This window comes from Pavona decussata, unplaced genomic scaffold (assembly GCF_977016875.1).
Source record: "Pavona decussata unplaced genomic scaffold, jaPavDecu1.1 SCAFFOLD_207, whole genome shotgun sequence".
Taxonomy (NCBI): Eukaryota; Metazoa; Cnidaria; class Anthozoa; order Scleractinia; family Agariciidae; genus Pavona; species Pavona decussata.
The window spans coordinates 3,054,451-3,075,688 of record NW_028145612.1 but is presented as its reverse complement, the minus strand read 5'-3'; the positions used below and the strand labels follow the sequence as shown (position 1 = coordinate 3,075,688).

General features: G+C 41.0%; 1 protein-coding gene across 6 annotated transcripts in view; it reads left to right on the top strand.

Moving 5' to 3' along the window:
* LOC146460922 (uncharacterized) overlaps window positions 1–21,238 on the top strand; it is a 94,334-nt gene that overhangs the window by 63,775 nt on the left and 9,321 nt on the right. For 5 of the 6 annotated variants that reach the window (XM_085087689.1, XM_085087688.1, XM_085087690.1 and 2 more), the window contains exons 7-12: window positions 777–903; window positions 1,352–1,480; window positions 7,163–7,370; window positions 8,422–9,060; window positions 13,040–13,965; window positions 19,490–19,607. In XM_085087689.1, the coding sequence (XP_084943815.1) occupies window positions 777–903; window positions 1,352–1,480; window positions 7,163–7,370; window positions 8,422–9,060; window positions 13,040–13,965; window positions 19,490–19,607 (2,147 nt within the window). The remainder of the gene's footprint in view (window positions 1–776; window positions 904–1,351; window positions 1,481–7,162; window positions 7,371–8,421; window positions 9,061–13,039; window positions 13,966–19,489; window positions 19,608–21,238) is intronic. The other variant, XM_085087692.1, reaches the window with a different exon arrangement.

Genomic DNA, 21,238 nt, shown 5'->3' with positions numbered 1-21,238 from the left:
AATTTAGAAATGTTGGTTTTTGAGGAGGGGGGAAAACCGGAATACCCGGAGAAAAACCTCTCGGAGCCAGGACGAGAACCAACAACAACCTCAACCCACATATGACGCCGGGTCGGATCGAACCGGGGCGGGCCACGTTGGTGGGAGGAGAGGGCCATCCCTGCTACCCAAACGTTTTCGAAAAGGTCGTGGTTCAGAATAACCCATCGTAACTTCAAATTTTTATGTATCTTCTTCTGGAGTTGAAATATCTCTTTTGTGAATTCAAGAATTCAAGGAGCATAGTCAATGGCTCAATTGCGTTTGGTATTTATTTAATAAAAGCTAACAAAATTTTATTTGGTTTTAGTTGCGTCGTATAAATCCTAAGAGGTTGTCTAAAAATTTTCTGAATTAAGTTGAAAGAAACAGCAAAATCATTTACCTTTTTCTACTCGGCCCCAAACTTCCATTCGTCACACATCTCGTTTAAAGTATAATTTGTAAATTAAAATCCCATACTCACAACTATCCAGTTTGGACACAAGTGGTCAATAATACCCATGGTTTCTAGTTAAATAGGACAACATACTTGATCAATTTAAATTGGATGATAAAGAGTTTCACTGACTCAGAGCAAATAGTTTCTCGGAACGAATATTTCAACGTTTCTCAACGTCTTCTTCAGTCGTTTCATCTTGAAAATGATCCAATCTAGAAGAAGCTCTCTGAATTTGTAAATGTAACAATATCCAAAGTACTGTCACCAAATGTTTGTGCATTTTTCTTGATAACAGGTAATCAGGTCTTCCCAAGATCTTTCCCTTTCCAACGTTCAAGAGACCGACACTGGTAGATATGTCTGTTTGGCGGAATATGACGGCATCAAGGTGTTCTCAGGGACTGCTGAAGTTGATGTTTTTGGTAAATGTCAATTCTTCCTGATGCCTTCGGGGAGTTCAATCAACATTAAAGAGAGGACAATGGTCTTTTACATGGCCAGTTACATTACATCATCTAACTGAAAAATATGTCAATGCTTGCTATGATGTTTCAAATTCCGTAACATTTTCTCTCAGTATAACATAAACGATTTGGTCTCGAGAGACACAATGCGATTATTGCGGTATTTGACCTTCTAAACTTGTTTTCATGATAACCACAGGTCTGCTTAGTGAATCCACAATTTTTTATTTTCTCATTTCATCCCTACCTTTCATAGTGAAAGGTAGTGATTAATGATGGCCATAAATTAAAGTTGGAATAATGTTCATTTTGGTAATTTAGTTTTACACTGCAACGTTGACTTTTGTCATGCTCCTTCACACACAATTTGGCAATTTAAAGTGTGTTTCTTTTTTTTTTTTTGTAGATACAAGTCCTCAGTTTGGGAACGAGGAATTAACCTCCCCAGAGGACAGAAATATTTCCCTCCAACTGACATTCAGTGCCTTAGACAAGCATCGCCTCCCTGCCAACGTTTCTTTCGTGATTGGAGAAGGTTGGTAAATAGATAGAGAAAGTTATCCCTAAGTAGGTACTCTTAAATAACCTAAGTAATTAATTTGTCCCAAGTATTCACTGTATCTTATACAGTAAAGCAGTTTTCCTTCATAAATGTGGCAAAGGATGATAGGGTCTAACGAGAGGAATTCATATATACTTTGTAACCGCCGGAGACGAACACTTCTGATTCACGCAATTTATTTTAAACTCTTTTCATTTTGTCGGCTGCCCGGGAGGGCTGAACATTGCAGCTTAACAGTGTTAGTGACGAGGCAAAGAAGGTTTAAACTGAAACATACAAACAAAGTCAACTTACAAAATGTACAAACTACAAGGTAAACAAACCGATAAAACCGATCGAAAATACAGCACACTTACATTGTTGTGGCGCGTTTAGACGAAACTTCTAGTGGAAATTGCTTGCAAACTGCAGAAACTGAAGAGATCGCCTAACCACGCGAAGCGTGTCTTGTTGAAAGTTCAACGTATCAAAAACAGAAAGCGTCATTTCAGTTAAGTGTCACTAGCAAAATTGAAATTATTAACCTCAGTTACCGCTCACAAACAGGCCTAGGGGAATACTAATTGAGGCCACTATTGCAATCAGGTGTTAGATGCAACATACTTGGTTGTTTGATGATCCGTGCCTCAAACGTTTAAGGGACCACTATGAGGCAAGTGCTCTCACCACTGCGCCATCCCTGCTCCCCCAAGGGGGCTACATGGAATGATAGATGGTGCTTTTAATAATTTGCACAGAAACCGTTTACTTTTTACTTTATGGAATGTTTTGAATGAGGTTTTCCAATTTTAGTGCTCCTGTCGCAATAGTACCGTGTTCTGCACAAACCCGTATACCCACGATTGGGACGCATATAGGGTCTTTGGCGGCGAGGTCAAGTCTAACATCAAACAGACAGAGATTGAGTTTGTTAGTTATGAAATCACTCTTATAAAGAAAACAAAACATCCATATGAAAGGCTGTCCGCCGCAGCTGAAACCCAGGTATTTGTTCCACTCTGTCTTACTAACGTGACTGTACAGAAGTGACCGATGAATTCGATGAATTCTTTACATCTGTCGGTGAAAAGGCCGCAAGGCAGGATGAGCCGATTAGCGTCACACTTTGACCTGCCACATTAGGATCCGTTCCCTCTAAACCTTTTGGTGAGGACTGTGAGTACTGTATTCCCAGGTTCACCTTTGATTGAGTCTCTCAGAAAAAAACGTTAAGAAAACCATCATAAAGATGCCGTTCAACAAAGCCCTATCGTATGATTAGGTTAGCTTGCCAGTCACAACGGACTTGTTCAATGGTTCTATCGTGAGCAGATATTTTCCAGAGTGTAGTGATGGGTACTCTACAGCATACACCATTACTAGTATTGCAACTAGCACAAAACAACAACTGGACTTGTTATAAGAACGTTTCGGACGATGAAAAGATATTCCATTTGTAAACTGGTCAAGGATGACCAAGCATGATACAGCACGTTCTAGAACGTTCTTGAACATTACATTGCCTCCTCTGACAGACTGACAAACAGTATAAACGATACAGATACAGATATTAAAGTCATTAAAATATACTATTTAGCACTTTGTTTATTGAAATAAACTAAATGTCTCTAAGGCTACTTCCACAAAACAAAGTCTTTATACTTTGGGTTTAGCCTGGCTAGTCTTTGGGATCTTCTAACACATTGTTGAATCGGCAATGCTTCAGCGGGATCTCTGCGAACTTGTGAAATTGTGAACGCTGTGAACGTATAATTTGAGTGGTTATTCCCGTTTCAGGGACTGCCGAGGACGTTGGCTGTAGAGCTTTTGGCAAGGTTGGATCTGACCGGGTGACTGGGTCCACAGGGATTTCTAATGTAGAGGCTGGAACAATGACTTTAGGCGTTGTCAGTTCCCTTGGTTTTCTGATGTGGCATCGATTACGTCTATACTCACGGCCTTCTGTCATTTTTATGTAGGAGCTGTCAGGTTCTTTCCTGACCACACTTCCTTTTGTCCACAGAAGAGACTACTAAGGTCTGATCTTGCGCCGAATACTATCCCATACAACAAGAGAGGGCAGCGGCTTTGGCTTTCTTATCATAGTACCTCTTGTTTTGCTACTTCTTATTGAGTGAAGCTCTGATAATGATGCTTGAGGTTGGCATCACTTTTGGTTGAAGCACCTTTGATTTAACTAGGTTGGCTGTTCTTGTTGCACTGGAATTCAGCTTCTCATTTGGCGATGCCAGCTCATCAGGAGTATTCCGGTGTTCCAAAATTGCTTGACTACAGCTTGCGCAGTACCATTTCCTTTTCGGGTGGTGCGGTGAGCACATATAGTGATTAAAATTCCAGCTATCTGAGAACTGTTTGAAATCCTTGCAGGCATAGTGGGGTCCATCATCTGATATAACCACTCCAGGGACTCCATGCCTGTAAGAGCGAGGACTCAGCATTAGTATTTGTCAGTTGCTCAGTCCCAGTACTTTGTCAGATTATTTAAAACAATGAAGTAGATGCTTTTCTTCACATTGAACAGACTATCTTCCATCTTTTTTCTGGAATGGGCTCGCTTTGCATGGTTTGGGTTGCTCTGGCTCAGCTTCTTGACTAATGGAACAGTTGTCACAGAGATATCTGACGTCATGGTGAATCGATGTCCTGTACATAGTATCCCTTGTGTGCCTCATGCATCCCCCTGTTCCAAGGTGGGAACGGTGCATCTTCTGTTACACCAGTGGGCGCATACCCGCTGGAATAAACACTCTGATTTTTCTGTGGATTACTCCTTGCCGAACCGCTACTTCATCTCTATACAGCCAACTATCTCGGACATTGGGCGGTGCTTGCGTCTTTCCCTCAAGTCAGCCATTAGCTATAATGTCTGCTAGAGTCAGGAGATTTCCATCCTGTGCATTTGCTTTCGCCACTTTCCGAAGAATTGCATCTGCCAAGTTGTGAAATAAATGTGATCTATGTCTTCAATTTCTTTCATGATTTGTTCTTCGGCATGAACTGTAAATACTTCATAATTATCTCTCTCCTTCTTTTCCATTCGTCTGTTTGGCAGGGCAGATCTGGACAGATGATCACTAATGTACATCTGAGTTCCGTTTTTGTACCCAACATTCAGGTGGTACTTTTACAGTCGTAGCATCATATGCTGTAACCTCTTGGGTACGCAGTTCAAACTTTGGCTAGGATCGTTTCGAGACGTTTGTGATCTGTCACGACTGTAATTTTGTCTAGTCCATGGAGATAGCGGTCAAGTCTTGTCTTGTACCACCAACGGCAGTGCAAGGCATTCTTTCTCAATCTGAGAGTATCCTCTCTCAGTTTCGGTCATCGTGCGACCACCAAATACCGCTTTTCTTTCGCTTTGAACTAGAGCTGTTCCAATTCTGAATAGTCACTCCTATCAGTCGCAAGTCTCAATTGTAACAATTGGTGAGGGAAAAAAGTTGACAATTTGGCAACTTCTTGATAGCGTCTTTGTAAACTTGCGACCAAATTAATTGACTTTGCTCTTTGGCCCAGTTTGGTTTTTGAGAAGTTCAAATACATATGAGAGCAGAGATAGAAAATTGCTCAGAACAGATAGTTGATCATTCCATGATCCAAGCAATCTTCTTACTTCAGTTTTACTACGTGGTCTCTGCATTTGAGTGATGGCTTCAACTTTGGCCAGATCTGGCAAAATACCCCAGAACTCACCACAGTACTTCAGCTTCTATTGTTTGAAGACAAACTTTTCCTTGTTTAGTTTCAAGTTTATTCCCTGAATTTCTCTAATAAGGCAATTAGATTTCTATCATGGTATGCCAGGACTTCTCCATGGGTGTCTCTGGCTCCAGTTACCAACAGATTATTGGCTATTACAGTAACTCCCTCCAGACTATCAATGATTTCATATACATGTCTCTACAATTCTTCTGGTGCAATGCATACACCGAAACGCGTCCTGAGCCAATTGTATGTTCCGAATGGGGTGTGATTCTCAACAAGTTTCACTTGCAGGAACCCCTATTTAGCATGCAGGACTGTAAACACTTGCACTTTGCTAAGTCTAGATGTCACACTATCAATGGTTGGGAGGCGAAGCTTTGGTTTTTTCACGTACTTGTTCGGTAGTTTGCCAATGCGTTTCTTAACAGGTCATGCACTGCCCACCCAGTGTGTGTGTATGTGGCCTTTCTTCCCCACTTTAATGAGTATGCTCTTGAGGTCATCTCTCAGCGACATGTGTACAGTTCTATGCGCATCTTGTTTTGCACTGCTGCTTCGGTCAGTTCAAGCTTGTAGTATCCAATATACTCTAGACCAGTAAATTTATGCTTTTGTTACACGACTAAGGCAGTCATAGGACCAATAACTAACATCCTGCGTTTGTGTCCCGCTTTTAACTTGAGATGAAGATGGCGGACAATGCGTTTACCACTTGGCAAAAATAAGCTTGGCAAGTTTTTGTCAGACGTAGTTCGTCCTTCTGGCCTCCAGTCACGCGAAAGGAGGCTGTCAAATGATTCCATGAGGAAAAGCAGCATCGCTGCACTGTCTTGACGCCAATTTTCCCGAAAACTACGAAGTTAAACGCAGAAATATTAAGCGCGTACAAATCAGCATCTTTAGGCTACCAACGCCAGATATTGGATGCACTCAGCGGAAGGAACTAGTCAACAACCGGAACTCCATCGATATAAATTTTGATGATTCGGTCAAGGTTTCATAAGTTTCTAAAATTCATAAAGTTGTGACCTCCGTCAGCTGTTCAGGTTACTCGCCATTCGTCAAGCTCAAACGCCCTTGAAGCCATATTATCTGGTGCTAATATTTCATCCATATCGGGCTGCACATTCTACTTGACGGAATCGTAATTACCTAGCTCTAACGCGACCAATATGCCTCATCATTGAATGTATTCATTCAAGTATTTCTCTTAATTTTGCAGACAATGCCCAATCTCTAGTGTATTGTTTTAACTTTGGTTCTCGTTCTTGGGAAGGTCAGCTACCTGTAGTGGACGCAGTAAAATTCCTCGGAGTTATCCTTGACCCCAAGGGGGAAAACATGCCGGGTTATCCTTGACAAGTGTCTATTATTTAACGAGCATGTTAATACATCAGCCACAACGCGTTTGGGGAAGCTAGCCGTGTTAGGCAGAATTCGCCACCTAAAACCTCTTGATGACTTGATTCTCTACACTGTTATAAACTCATTTATTTTTACTAAGTTATTTTATTGTGTCCCAGTCTGGTCTGGTGCCAGCAAATCTAATATCGCTAGACCACAGCTAGTTCAGAACGTCGCAACTCGCCTATTATCAGGGAAGGAGAAATCTGATCAGATAATATCTATATACTCAAAAAGTTAAAACCCCTTCCTTTATCTGATCAGAGATGCAGTTAAAATGTTTAAATGTATGAGCAATCTTGATGTTAGTGCTACTGATTTGAATAGCTTTCAACACTGCTACCTCCTGAAATATGTTCTCTAAACGATCACAAATCCATAGCTACAACACCTGGAACATCGATAATCTCCGCCTGCCCAACCGCTGCTCCAATAAACAAAACAAAACGGCTGTTTATGGTGAGCATTCAAGTTGAAGATAGCCTCGCCAACCTCGTCCCTTAAGTAAAATTTCCACTTGAAAAAATATGATATTTCTTGCAGGTAACGTAAATGGCACGTTTGTTCTTTCCACGTCAGTATCAAATGCAGAAATTTCTTTGAGGAATCATGTCGCTCTGGATTACGAGACTACGAAGTTGTATCTTTTGAAACTTATTGCCACCAATGTGGACACCAACAAAACAGCTACAGCTAATGTCACGATTATCATCACTGATGTTAATGATAATCCACCAATATTTACCAGCAGGTAAGATACGATACTAGACTCGCGACTTTTGTTTTTCCACACTACCTCAACTTTGACGATTGAATATGATGGAGCAGACACACAAGTAATGTTCCCTGGTCCATGATAGGTTTCTCCTTACTGCAGTAATGGAAGTGAGCTCTCCAGTTACTATTTTTAAGTCCCCTTACACGCCTACGTTTTTCATCCCTTGTGCTTAAAAGAGGACTTTTTTGCAGTTTAATTTGGTCTTCCATCTACACCGGTGTTTGTCATAGACAAATAACAAAAGCTCAGTTTTATAACCATTCCGTAATTGTTGTTTATTATCGCAAAATGCGATCGTATGTAACCGAATTTAAAAGCTAACGGGGCCAACCAATCACAGCTAATGCCAAACCAGTCCAGACCGCCTAGTATTCTATACATAGTTAATATTTTTTGTTGCACACGTGGGTCACACAACTATCCCGAATATTGGATATCGCGAGCGTCTTCAAGCCCCACCAAAAATACGATGTAGTTATTTTCTAACACCGTACATTGCTTTGAAAATTTGATAAAAAATTAGGAGTTTTCGATCTCACTCACTCAGTATTGTTTTTTGATGGGTGTACAACAATGGGAGCCTTTTCCGCTTTCTAAAAATCGGGACCTGAAATCGCAATTTACAATTTGAGAGCTTAATTTACAACTGAGGTGGCGTTTTATACGATAACGTAAAATATGAGTTATGCACATCCAGTATAAAGTTTTAATCTCGTACCAGAGGGATAGTTCCACCGTATCATATAAACATCTTCTGAAATGAATGATGTTACTTATCAGTGCCCTCTATTTAATTAATTGAAATATGTATTGATAACTCTTGTAATTATATTGGTGAAGTCGAAATGGAATAGTGGAAGGAAATTTAGATCCAAATTATTGCAGGGCGGCAAAATAACTGTAATTTCATTAAATGTTTCATAAATTACTCTCAAGCAAAACAGAGGGCACTCATGCCCATGAAAGACAAACATAATTAGTTCAGCTGAGGTTTTGCTGCAGTTAGCACTGTTTTCCTTTTCAGTAATACCACGTCAATCAAAGAAAACGAGGAAAATGAAACTTTCGTATTCCAAGTGAAAGCCACCGATGCAGACTCTGGTAACAATTCCGTCATAACGTACACTTTGCTGCCTGGTGAGTACGAAGGCAAATTTTCCATTGGTAAATCATCCGGGAATATAACTGTCAGTGGAGGGCTGGACCGTGAGAACATGAGCCAGGTGATCCTTGGTATCCAAGCAACTGATGGGAAGTTTTCAACGACCACCAAATTAGTCATAAACCTGGAGGACGTCAATGACAATGCTCCATACTTTACCAAAAGCTTGTATTCGGCCAGTGTACCAGAAACCATCCCCATTGGACATTTAATAATCAACGTTACGGCGCAAGATAAAGACAGTGGTTCCAATGGACGCTTGACGTATTCCTTAGTGCAAGGCCCTAACGACACTGAGACATTTGTTAATGAAACATTTTCAATTAATGCCTCAAATGGAGCAATCACAAGCTTAAAGAAAATAGAATTGGATGCGCCTCAAATACAGTATAAATTTCAAGTGAAGGCAACTGACAATGGTAATCCGATTTTGCAATCTTTCGCGAATGTTGAAATCATGTTTGAGGACGTCAATAATAATCCGCCAATTTTCACCAGCAGGTAAGATAGGAAGATCCCCATAGAATAATCTACTTGTATTAAAATTATGGTAACGCTCGGAAAACTGCACACGTTGTCATCAAAGTATGACATTTTCTTTTTCCTGCATTTTTCCGAACGGTACTTTCACAGGCGGCCCAAGCTCAAGCTGTGAGCGGTGATCATCCTGCGTAATAGCGGTCACGGCGCAAATATAAGAGTTTGTATGGGAATATTTACGATCGGGTTTAGGAGGTACAAATATTGGAAAGTTCTAAATAAAAATGAAACCTTGATCCTAAGGTGTATTGCCTATTGTCTGTTTGTTATTTTGTGCTGAACTGAGGCCATTTTAACGAGTTATCACTTCCTAGGTTTGCCACTCCTAAGAGGAAACCAAGGCGTCACAGACCGTTTCGGAAGGCCCCTTCCGAGAAGCGAAAAATCCCAGCTCAAACTGATCGAGCAGCCACAAATCCAACGCAGAATCCCTGCACAAATGTCCTAGTTTCATTTCAGTTAAATCGCAATGCAATCCGGGCCCTGCAGCCGACGCTAATCGGTAGTTTAGTTTCAATAATCCCAGCTCTCAATAGTGTAAAGGCCCGTGTACACATTCACCACGACACACGACCGTTGAAAACACAATTTTTGATTTGAACTCTGGGTGCTCTCGGGTCAAATCGACAGGAGACCATTGTCTCGATTGCTCATGCAAATTTGCGCCCGGAAGTGTTTAAAAATCTATCACATTTCGATAACTCAGAGCAAAACTGTGCGATCTTTACGAAAAAAATATTATACCCATTTCAAATCGAAACCGGATGATGCCAACTGACGGTGTGCTTCTCTCGTGAGGCTTTAATAGTTTATAAAGAACGCAGGGTTACCAATCGAGACAATGGTGTCCTGTCGATTTGACCCGAGGGCACCCGGGGTTCAAAATAAAAATTATGTTTTCAACGGTCGTGTGTCATGGTGAATGTGTACACGGGTCTTTACACTGTTGAGAGCTAGGATTATTGAAACTAAACTACCGATTGGTGTCGGCTGCAGGGCCCGGATTGCATTGCGATTTAACTGAAATGAAACTAGGACATTTGTGCTGGGATTCTGCGTTGGATTTGTGGCTGCCCGATCAGTTTGAGCTGGGATTTTTCGCTTCTCGGAAGGGGCCTCCCGAAACGGTCTGTGACGCCTTGTCTTTCTCTTAGGAGTGGCAAACCTAGGAAGTGATAACTCGTTAAAATGGCCTCAGTTCAGCACAAAATAACAAACAGACAATAGGAAATACACCTTAGAAGCAAGGTATGTCACTTTTATTTAGAACTTTCCAATATTTGTACCTCCTAAACCCGATCGTAAATATTCCCATACAAACTCTTATATTTGCGCCGTGACCGCTATTACGCAAGATGATCACCACCGCTCACAGCTTGACCTTGGGCCGCCTGTGGTACTCTAAGCAGTCATAGAATTGTGTTATTCTTACCAAAAGTGACAGAGTTAAAGCATTGCATAATTCTACATATTTTACCATGCTTATCGTTCACGTTATCAGCACTTAGAACAAGCGAGGCTTGGATATAAATGACACAAGCCTGGCTTTGTGTCGCGTTAATTGGAGAAACAGTCTGCCCCACCTTGTCTCCCGTCGATCGTGTGTATAATGGAAACACCTGCTACCGGTTGCTGAGTATGTATTCTATTTCGTCACCAGTCTATGCCACAAAGAAGTTTCGCGTGATTTGCGCGAGCACCTTTGCATCAAATTGCTTTCCCCCCTTGATAACATTCGTTCGTATATCGACGTTACAGAAAACTAGATAACAGACAGTTCTCTTAGTAATTACATAGAACATCGAATTTTTCAGTTAAAGATCGATTCCGTGGAGGCCTGCGCTGTTGGAATTATTCCAAGCATGGTAAATCCGTATTGAGGACGCGCAAAAGCGTTTTAAGACGCGCGTGCGTTTCCAATCCACGCCATAACTAATATGTGCGCGTCAGCTGAATTAATCAAACACTCCATCAAGTGGAAAAATATAAGTTGCAGGGAACAAATTTTTCTATGTCGAAATTTTCCATGGTGAACTATCTTAATTTTTTGCATGCATGCCACATTCAGTATGCCACTTCAAATAGAAACGTCTGGGAGAAAGTTATTAAGTAGAATTTTTTGTAGTTGAGGAAATGCCTATTTTGAAATAACACAAGATCTACTGGATCTACTACTTTTTATCATATTACCAGAGGAGTTTAAGAATATATGGTCTTTTCTAACAAAGCAATAAAAACGGAAGGTCACCAACTGAGTTTTCGGATAATTTGCCAAAACTAAAATTTAGAGGTCATTTTTGTAGAGCTGCCCTGTTACTATGCTAACCGCTATGACGTCAGAACTAGCGTTAAAGTATTGCCCAACAATTTAGTTACGAGGCTGTCTATAGTTTGTCCACATGATCAGATACAATTTTTTGTAATATTTCATCATTTCACAAACTCTAAACAATAAAAAATCCTTATGATTTACCTTAAGCTTATTCTATTTTCATACATGGCTACAACAAAGCTAACAATACCGCAGAAATTGCGGGAAAACGTCCAAGTGAAGATCAGGGAAGGGAAAAACCTCCGAGGAAAACGACTTTCTAAATGATTATGATAAGTCACAAACGCAAATGCCAGAACTATCGGTTAAAACCAACGATACGTTGGAAGCGACACCAGCAAACGTTAACATCATCTTGGCTGTGACTAACTCGCTTGGCTCCATGAACAAAGCCTTGGAGCGGTTAACTGACTGCCCTAGGCCCGAGGCAAAAATTCAAACGAGGAGGCGAAGCTTTCAGACGTTGACAGCATTGGGCTGCTCAACAACGTCGAAGAAAAAGACGGGAAGAATTGCCCGACTCAGGGCAAGAAAGACGATCTGCTTAATGATATAGCTAATGACCCAAATGCCGATGAGCAGACCGACAGAGACGTGTCAGATAAGCTTGCAAAACTTGTAATCAAACGTTGTCGGAAAAATTAAACACAGACAAGCTCGCCGTAAAACAAGAAATAGTCTCGAGAAACGACGGGTTGCCATTAGACGCAGCCTGAAACAGGAACTGAAACTTGTAGGCAAAGACATTTCTACCTTTGGGGTACATTATACCGGAGCAGCATCTACCTCAGCTGCTGAGGCTAAAAATGTGTCCGTTACAATCATTATGGAATCTACTGGATGGGCTTCTGAAAATACTTTCAGCAAGTTCTATAACAAATTCATTGTTAGTACAAAATAAAATTTTGGACAAGAACTGTTGGATGCATTGTATCTATAAAGTGAGGCTATCTTTGCTTACAAACGTTTTGCGCAGGAATCTGCTTGCCATGGACTAGTTCTTTCCTATCAATGGATTCGTCATTGCTTATTAAATCACTGATAATTACAGCGGTATACTTGTGATTATTGTTTTTTCTACAGTTTGGTCGACTTTGTGGTAACATGCTTTCAAGTCGCACGTAGCTTCTTTGTAACGTAGACCGATGACGACATAGAATTGAAAAATTAAACGATACTTACCTGCAAGTTGAAGTTTGATTGAGATTCTATGAGTCACCCATCGGGAACAAGGGAGTCATGAGGCTACCCAGGACGAAATTTTAATCCATCTTGGGAGATGGAGTAATATATTCTTTTATCGCATACCCTTGGATGTGAATGCGGTACGTCATTTTTTGCACTCCGAATGTGAAGTTGCTCGCGCGTATCTGACGTGACTCCCTTGTTCCCGACCGGTGGCTCAGAATCTCTTTCAAACTTTAACTTACAGTTAGGTCTCGTTTAATTTTTTAATTATGTGATGAACAACGCCTCATTCCCGGGTACGCATAGCATACTTAATAACAATAATAAAGAAATAATAAGTTTTGTTAAGATGGAAAACAGTAATCATTTATTTGGCAAGTTATATTTATATTAACTATTTTTGTTTCCTTAACATTGTAGAAACAAGACGTTCGTCAAGGAAAACGTAGCTAATGGAACCATCATATTCCACGTGAAAGCTATCGACGCTGACTATGGCAACAATTCTATAATAACATACACTTTGTTGCCTAGTGAGTATGTTGACAAGTTTTCCATTGATGCTTCATTCGGGAATATCACTGTTATTGGAGAACTGGATCGTGAGAACACGAGCGAAGTGATCCTTTATATCCAAGCAACAGATGGAAAGTTTCCAAGAAACACCACGCTAGTTATAAGCCTGGAAGACGTCAATGATAATGCTCCATACTTCTCCAGTAGTTTGTATTCAGCTAATGTGACAGAGAATATCCCCATTGGATCCTTAATAGTTAACGTTACAGCGGAAGATGAAGACTGTGGTTCCAATGGCCAAGTGACATATTCCTTGGTGCGATGGCCGAACGATACTAGTACGTTTGTTAATGACACATTTTCAGTTGATGCCACAAGTGGAGCCGTTACAACTTTAAAGAGAATGAAGCTGAATGCCTCTCGAGCAGAATATAAATTCTACGTCAAGGCATCTGATAATGGCAGTCCGAGTTTGGCATCATTCGCATCAATTGTTGTAACTGTTGAGGATTCAAATGATTCACCTCCGGCGTTCACAAAATGTGAAAACCAGACCTTTTCAAAACCGCGCATTTCAGGAACACGATTATTTAGTGTTTCGGCCTCTGATGGAGACTACGGATTGAATGCCAACATTACTTTCCTCCTAACTGTGGAACTGTGCCCAGATCACTTCGTTATATATCCTGATGGAGCTATCTATAGCCAGAAACCGCTGCCTTGGGGCACTCATTGTATTATCAATATCACTGCAACCGATGGAGTGCACTCGGCTGTTTGTGTTATTTATCTTCGAGTACAGAATGAACGTACTACAGTTCAAGGACAAGGTGAGAGACATTTATTACCTCTCTACCAATTTAACGAATTTAAACACAATTCCAGGTAGTTGCTTGGTGGATTTTAGACATTGTATGTTTCCGTAATTAATACCCTAGAGTGGCGCGAAAAAATTTTGCCGTCCACCCTTTGATAAGCGAAACCTATCTTAAAAAAAAAACCGGATCTGCGAAGTCAACTTATTTATTTATTTTGCTTTTGAGAGGTATGTATAAGCTGGCCAGTATTCAATAGTAGAATTGAAGCCTGTATTTTTTTCTTAGCTGTTGATCGTTCTGCGTCATAAACTACTCTCACTTTTATTTTGAAAAATGTACTCTTTGGAAAGAAGGATGAAGGGCGTTTTTAGTGGTGGAATTTTAACTGGTTTAGTGATCCCAATAATCACCTCACTTTTAGTAAGTTTGTAACCGTCCCATGTGTACTGAGTTGAATGCCAAAATTTGATGCCAAAGGGCAATGAAAAAAGAAAAGGAGCACCGTCTCCACCAAAGAATGGCAGAAAGTTCAATATAAACTTTTTTCCCTGAAATTCGTTCTGACTTATCTTCAGCTTTCGATTGTGCATTTGGATGTTTTACTATGGTTAGTTTCCAGTCAAGATGGTGTTCAGAGTTATGTACATCACCTTGATAAAAAAGGCCGAATCGGAGGCAATAGTAAGGAATGATTTAGCAAAGATATGACTTGCACTCAAAAATGCCCTCTGTACCTCTATATCACTAGAACAGTCAATCTACCGTGGATCATAAACTCTTTCGGCATTTGGTTTTCGAATGATTAGCAATTTGAAAGGTTTTGTCAGATGCAAGTTTTGGCATCGCGGCCTCGATGCTCAGCGCTGCTCAGCCTTTATCGGAGTTGATCGCCATGGTTGACCTCCCGTAGAAGCTTCTTTAGCTGCCGAGCAAGCCTCCTTTCCTCGCTCAGATCCGCCCGCTATTTCTAGCGTTAACGCTAACACGGCAATTACTGTGGATGCTGTAAGGATATTGTTCTTTCGTAATGTAACGAATGTAATATAAGATATTTAATTGTGCTTTGTTCTTTCGTGATGTAACGAATGTAATATATATAATATATTTGATCGTGCAATAAAACCCGCTTCGAGTCTTGGACATAAAGTTGGGTGAGTGGTAACTACACATGGTGTCAAGAAGTGAGATCGTGTAAAATAACGTAAACCTGCGAGCCACAAGCCGAAGAGCATCGATTACGAATCTGTAGAGAAGCAATGGCGTCATCTCAGATTCCTTTACCAGAAATATTATACCCCAAAAAGCCTGAAGAACGGAAGCGCTGGATTGAACGCTTCGAGTGTCCGAGTGTGAGTGGCCTTGATGAAAAATATGAAAAAGTTCAAATCAAGACACTTGTTTACGCTATGGGACGAAACGCCAACGATGTTCTCAAGATTTTACATATTGCCGAAAGGGATTTCATGTACGCAACGGTTAAACGGCTTTTTGATACTCATTTTGTAGGGCGCTCTAATATCATGATTGTTGAACGAGCACGTTTTAAAGAACGAGTTCAAGGGGAGAAAGAATCTGTTGTCGAATTTACCGAGTCCCTTAATGAACTCGCAGAAACTTCTCAGTTTAGGCCATTGAAAGAAGAACTCATCAGAGATCCCATCGTTTCCGTAGTTGGAATTTGCAATTCCATTTTGTCACAAAAGCTTATGTAAGATGAGAAGGTTACCCTAGAAAAGGCGGTGAAAGTTGCTAAATCATCGGAGCTAGTCAAACAGCATCACGAATTTTAAAAGGAAACGACGAAGAGGCAAAGATTTCGGCTGTCCGAGAGAAGAAGAGAAAACCGTCTAAAAGGAGACCAAAACGCAAAATACCAAACACAAGAGAACGACCGCCCTCAATGAAGAGTTGCTGCGAAAAATCGCCGCGACCCGAATGCCCTGTAAACACCGCTTGTTGTTAAAAATGCCAGAAACAAGGCCATTGCGCATCACAGTGTAAAAGCAAGGTTGTCCGTTCAGTTTGGGAAGAAAAAGAAACAGAAGCTTCAAGCGACAATGATTACTTTCTCGGATCAATCGATAGCGACAAAATCCAAACAATGTGGTCAGTTGATTTATCGCTGGGTCACACAACAGTGAAGTTTAAAATCGACACTGGTGCAGGTGTAAGCGTAATCCCAGAAAGCGTTTACTTGCGAGCGGGGCTGGTCAAACTTTGAAACGCCTCAAGAGAACAATTAAATGGTCTTGAGAAAAGTATCGTCTTGAGAATTCTGAAGACCATAAATTCAAAAGAAACACTACAAGAAATTTATGTCGTTGAGGACCTAAAAGAGCCTTTATTAGGACGACCGGCAATTGACGCTCTCGATCTGGTGCATAAAGTTGAAAGAATTCATTCCGATTGCAGCAAAATTATTGAAGCAGAAGTCAAAGCAAATCACCCTAGATTACTTAAAGGCCTGGGCGAATTGAGGCGCGAATTTACCATCAAATTAAAGCCTGGTTCCACTCCATTTGCGCTGACCACATCTAGAAGAGTTGCGTTACCCCTGATGAAGAAGTTAAAGAAGAATTAGAACCAATGGAGAAGCTGGAAGTGATCTCCAAAGTAGACACACCCACCGACTGGTGCTCAGGCATGATCGTTGTTCCAAAACCAGATGGCAGAATCCGTATATGCGTGGACTTTGCCAAACTCAATGAAAGTGTCCTACGAGAAACATACCATTTGCCCAAAATTGACAACTTGCTTGCACAAATCAAAGAATCCAAGTTCTTCTCCAAGTTAGACTGCAATTCTGTATTCTGGCAAGAGAAGCTAGATCCTGACTCGCGCTTGCTGACAACATTCATCACACCCTTTGGCAGATTTTGTTTCAATCGGATGCCCTTCGGAATCAAGTCTGCCCCTGGACATTACCAGACGAGGATGAGCCAAACTTTGGAAGGTCAAGATGGCCACATTTTAATCGTTGATGACATGATTATCTATGGCAAAACTCAAAAAGAGCATGACACGAGATTACGAGCAGTCCTAAGAAAGCTAGACGAAGCAGGTGTTACCCTGAATCCTGGAAAGTGTAATTCTCGGTGACGGGAGTAAAATTTGCAGGACACGTGATTAATGAAGAGGATATCAAGTCTAATCCAGAGAAAGGAGAGTCTGTCCGAAAGATGGTCACACCTCAAAATGTTAGTAACGTGCGTCGCTTCCCCGGAGTGGTCAATCAGCTAGGAAGATTTATTCCCCATCTTGCGGAGAAAGCAAAACCTCTGAAAGACCTCCTCAGCAAGAAGAATGGATTTGAGTGCGAGCAAACACAACAAGAGTCCTTTGAGAAGCTTCAAGATGAGCTGAGCTCAACCCCTGTCCTCGCCCATCACGACCCTGAGAAGCGTACAATACTCTCAGCGGACGCATCATCATATGGTCTTGGTGCGGTACTTGTACAAGAACGAGGCAACAAAGAATTGAAGCCTATAGCTTATGCATTGAGATCCATGACCAATACTGAGTAGAAGAACGCTCAAATTAAACAAGAAGCCCTCGCTACAACCTGGGCGTGCGAAAAGTTTAACGATTTCATCCTGGGCAAAGATATCTTGATCGAAACTGACCACAAGCCACTAGTACCTCTCTTTGGTTCAAAAACCCTGGTTGAACTTCCTCCGGGGATAAAAAGATTTAAAATGAGGCTCATGAAATATTTCTCCAAGGTATAACACGTTCCGCGAAAGGACTTAGTCACTGCCAACACCTTATCAAGAGCACCAGTGAGAAAGCCGCCTTCAATACAAGACAAACGTTTAACTGAAGACCTCAACTTGTACGTGGCCAATATTCTTGAAAGTTTCCTTGCTATTGAGAGAAGGCTAAATGAGATACGAGTTCATCAGCAGAATGATGAAGTGTGCAGAAAAATTCAAGAATTCTGTACCGACGGCGGACCTAAAAAACAGAAGCTGAACACAGTAGTCCGTGCATATTGGCCTCACAGAGTAAACATCACTGTCCAAAGAGGCCTGTCATCCCTTCATCCTTACGCTTGGACATCTTGGACAAGATACACGCAGGAATCCGCAAATGCCGTGAAAGAGCACGCAAATCGATATGGTGGCCGGGCCTCAGCAAATAAATCGAAGAATTGGTTTCTACGTGCCCAACATGTTGCAAACACAAAGAAAACCACTCTGAACCGATAATACCAACCCTACTTCCCGAAAAACCATGGCAGAAAGTGGGAACCGACTTTTCTCGTCACAGCGGTAGAGACTGTGGGTTGTCATTCTTTGAAATCGTACCTCTGAAGACTTCTACCTCAGAAAGGGTAATTAACCATTTAAAATCCTTCTTTTCCCGCCATGGCATACCTGACATTGTGGTGTCAGACAACGGTCCACAATTTGCAGGTGCTCATTTCTGGAAGTTTGCAGAAGAATGGGGATTTACTCATCTGACAAGCAGTCCCTAATATTCCCAAAGTAACGGTGAGGCCGAAAGAGCGGTCCAGACAGCGAAAAACCTGATTACAAAATCAGATGATCTTGTTTCTGGCTTTTCTGTGTTACAGATCAACCCCAATACACAACGGGTACTCTCTATCTGAACTACTAATAGGAAGAAAGTTACACTCTACCCTCCCGCTGGCTACAGAGACACTGTCCCCGAAATGACTGGATACAGAGCAGCTACGGAAAACGGAACTGGCGCACAAACGACAACAGCCAGAAAACTACAACCAACGTCATTGGGTGTCAACACTGCCAGAACTCGAACATGCTGACAAGGTCTGGGTTGCAGGCAAGAGTTCTCCTGTCGTGATTGCACGGAAATCATCAGAACCGAGATTCTATGTGGTCAAAACGGAACAGTCCCTTCTAAGGAGGAGTCGTAAACACCTAGTCGCAAACCCGAACGAAACGATTGGAAGCGAATCCCGTAAAGATTGTTTCTTTCTTTCCAGCCTTGCTCCCTTGAACGGGAAGCAGCTTGCCTGGGAATTGTGGCACCACCCGAATTGGCAGCATGTAGCCTTCGTTTTGGATGGGCTTTGCAATGATTTCAAACTGGGTTTTTCTCCTTTCTAGATACTTAAGCCTGCTTAAAGGGAAAACCATCAGCATACGAAAACCCCTCACTGATCGATGGGTATCTGGCCTATCAAAATATCGCAATTCACCAGGCCGACCGCTTTCTTCTGGGTATGACATGGCCCTCGTTCAGCTCCGCAAAATTTTTAACTCAGTTGCTGCCCTCATTAACTGCATTTTAGTAAAAAAAAAAAAAAAACATAAGCAAAAACGATTTCATCACTGCTCCTCAGGATTGAAAGGAACTTTACCTTGATTAAATAATAATAAAATAAAAGGCCAGCTTCGTTTAATCTGCGTAGAGGAGACCAACAGAAAAGTGCCTTTTCCCTTATTCGAGGCCACTTGATAGTGTTGCTAGTTGCTAGTTTTATAAGCGATAAAAAAAAGGGTTTTATTGTATTGAACGTACACCTGTTTCCTTTACTTGTATCTTGTAGGTGATTTCCCAGAGGGTGTGATTGCTGTGATTGTTATAAGCATCATACTGTTTCTAGTTGTTTTGGCTTTAATCATTTGGTTCTGTCGGCTGAAGAGAAACTCAAGTTCCTCTGGTCGGTAAGTTCGATTGGTTAACAATGTGCCGCAAACTGCTTGCGGGATCTTTATGTAAATGAATCTTGTCATAAAATGAATGAGATTTCGAATAGCGCTCTAAAGATGTTGAACAGAAACAAGAAAGAAAAACAACAAAGGTGAAAAAAAGCAAGGATGATGAAAACTAGACAAAACTAAAATAGATTACAGCATTGAGCAAATCTAGCGGGATTTGGCAAGAACTTCGAATGATGATCAGCTATTGGTTTATTTTCATTTTGTCGCATGGACTTGTCACACGTACAGTTCGCACGAAGGGATAAGCACAATTTCAAGGGACAAGTCTAGAGGATTTGTCCCACGGATTTAAACTAGTTTGAATTCGTGTGATTAGTCAGACTAGGAACAAACGTTTAGTTTGTGTGACTTTATTTTTATGAAAATAGGTAATTTGCGCAAAGGGACTTTGTCCCCTGGACTAGTCCTTTTGTGTGTGCCGACCTTTATGAAAAGGCCTGTGTAGCTTTTTCGCGCTTTCTTTCGTAGTCTTTGGTCGCGGGAGTTGCTGTCCCCCGCGGTATAATGATACCACTGTTTTCGACATACATGTAAGGTTATTCCGTTATTTCAGTTATAATTTCATTTTTGTTTGGAATGTTCTTTGTCAGGATGTTTGCCCGACGGCGTTGATTGATTTCAAGATTTCAGTTGATAAATGTAATTTATTTTATTAATTTTATAATTTTTATTAGAGCTTTCTGCTTCTCTTCAACCTGCAGCTTTCTATATATATTTTTTTACATAAATGATTCTTTACATTAGCAAAGTGTAGGGATGCAATAATGGAGGTTGAGTTGTGAGAGTTCAGCGTTTGTTTCATTGCAAATTATAACAGGCATAACAGGTGTTTTGAGTTCATGAGTTTGCATATGTTGTATCCAAGCACATAATACTTCACTCAAAATTACTCCTATGATGAAGTAGGTGGTTCCGCAAGATCTCAGCCACTTCTCTGTAAATATACACTTTTTCTAACTTTTGGGATGAGTCATCCCAAAAGTTAGACATTCGCCCCACTTATGCTGATAGAGGACTATCAACATATTTACAAGTTCGCCAATTCCACTATTTATAATGAGAGTAAACAGTAGTTAGCTGTAGAAAATGAACGAATCTTGCCTTATTGTACATGGACTGTAGGCAGTCCGTCAGTTAATGGCTTTTTAGGGGGGAGACCTGAACCAATGTAGATAATTCAATATCGGCATATCGGCAGTGATCCCACCGTTTTAACATCAAAATGGCACCAACATAAACTTGCATGCAACACTTTAAAATTTGTACTGGTACAGTTTGGATCCATGGCTTCCCGGTATGCTGTGGTGAATGAATATCCAGCAAGGTGTTCACACCATATATACGAGTACCGATTTGAGACCTTACACCAACATCAGACCTGTAATATCCAAACTTTATATATGTACTCAGTGTGTGAACGATAGAAAACTCGATGAATATTTTGCTACAGACCCAAAATGAAGTATGAACACAGCTTTATGTAATAAACAGAAGTCTCACTAAAACAATTGGTGTTAAGAAGTCTGTGCAATACATCGCAGCGTTAGTCCAAAACCCAGCTGAGTAAGAAAAAA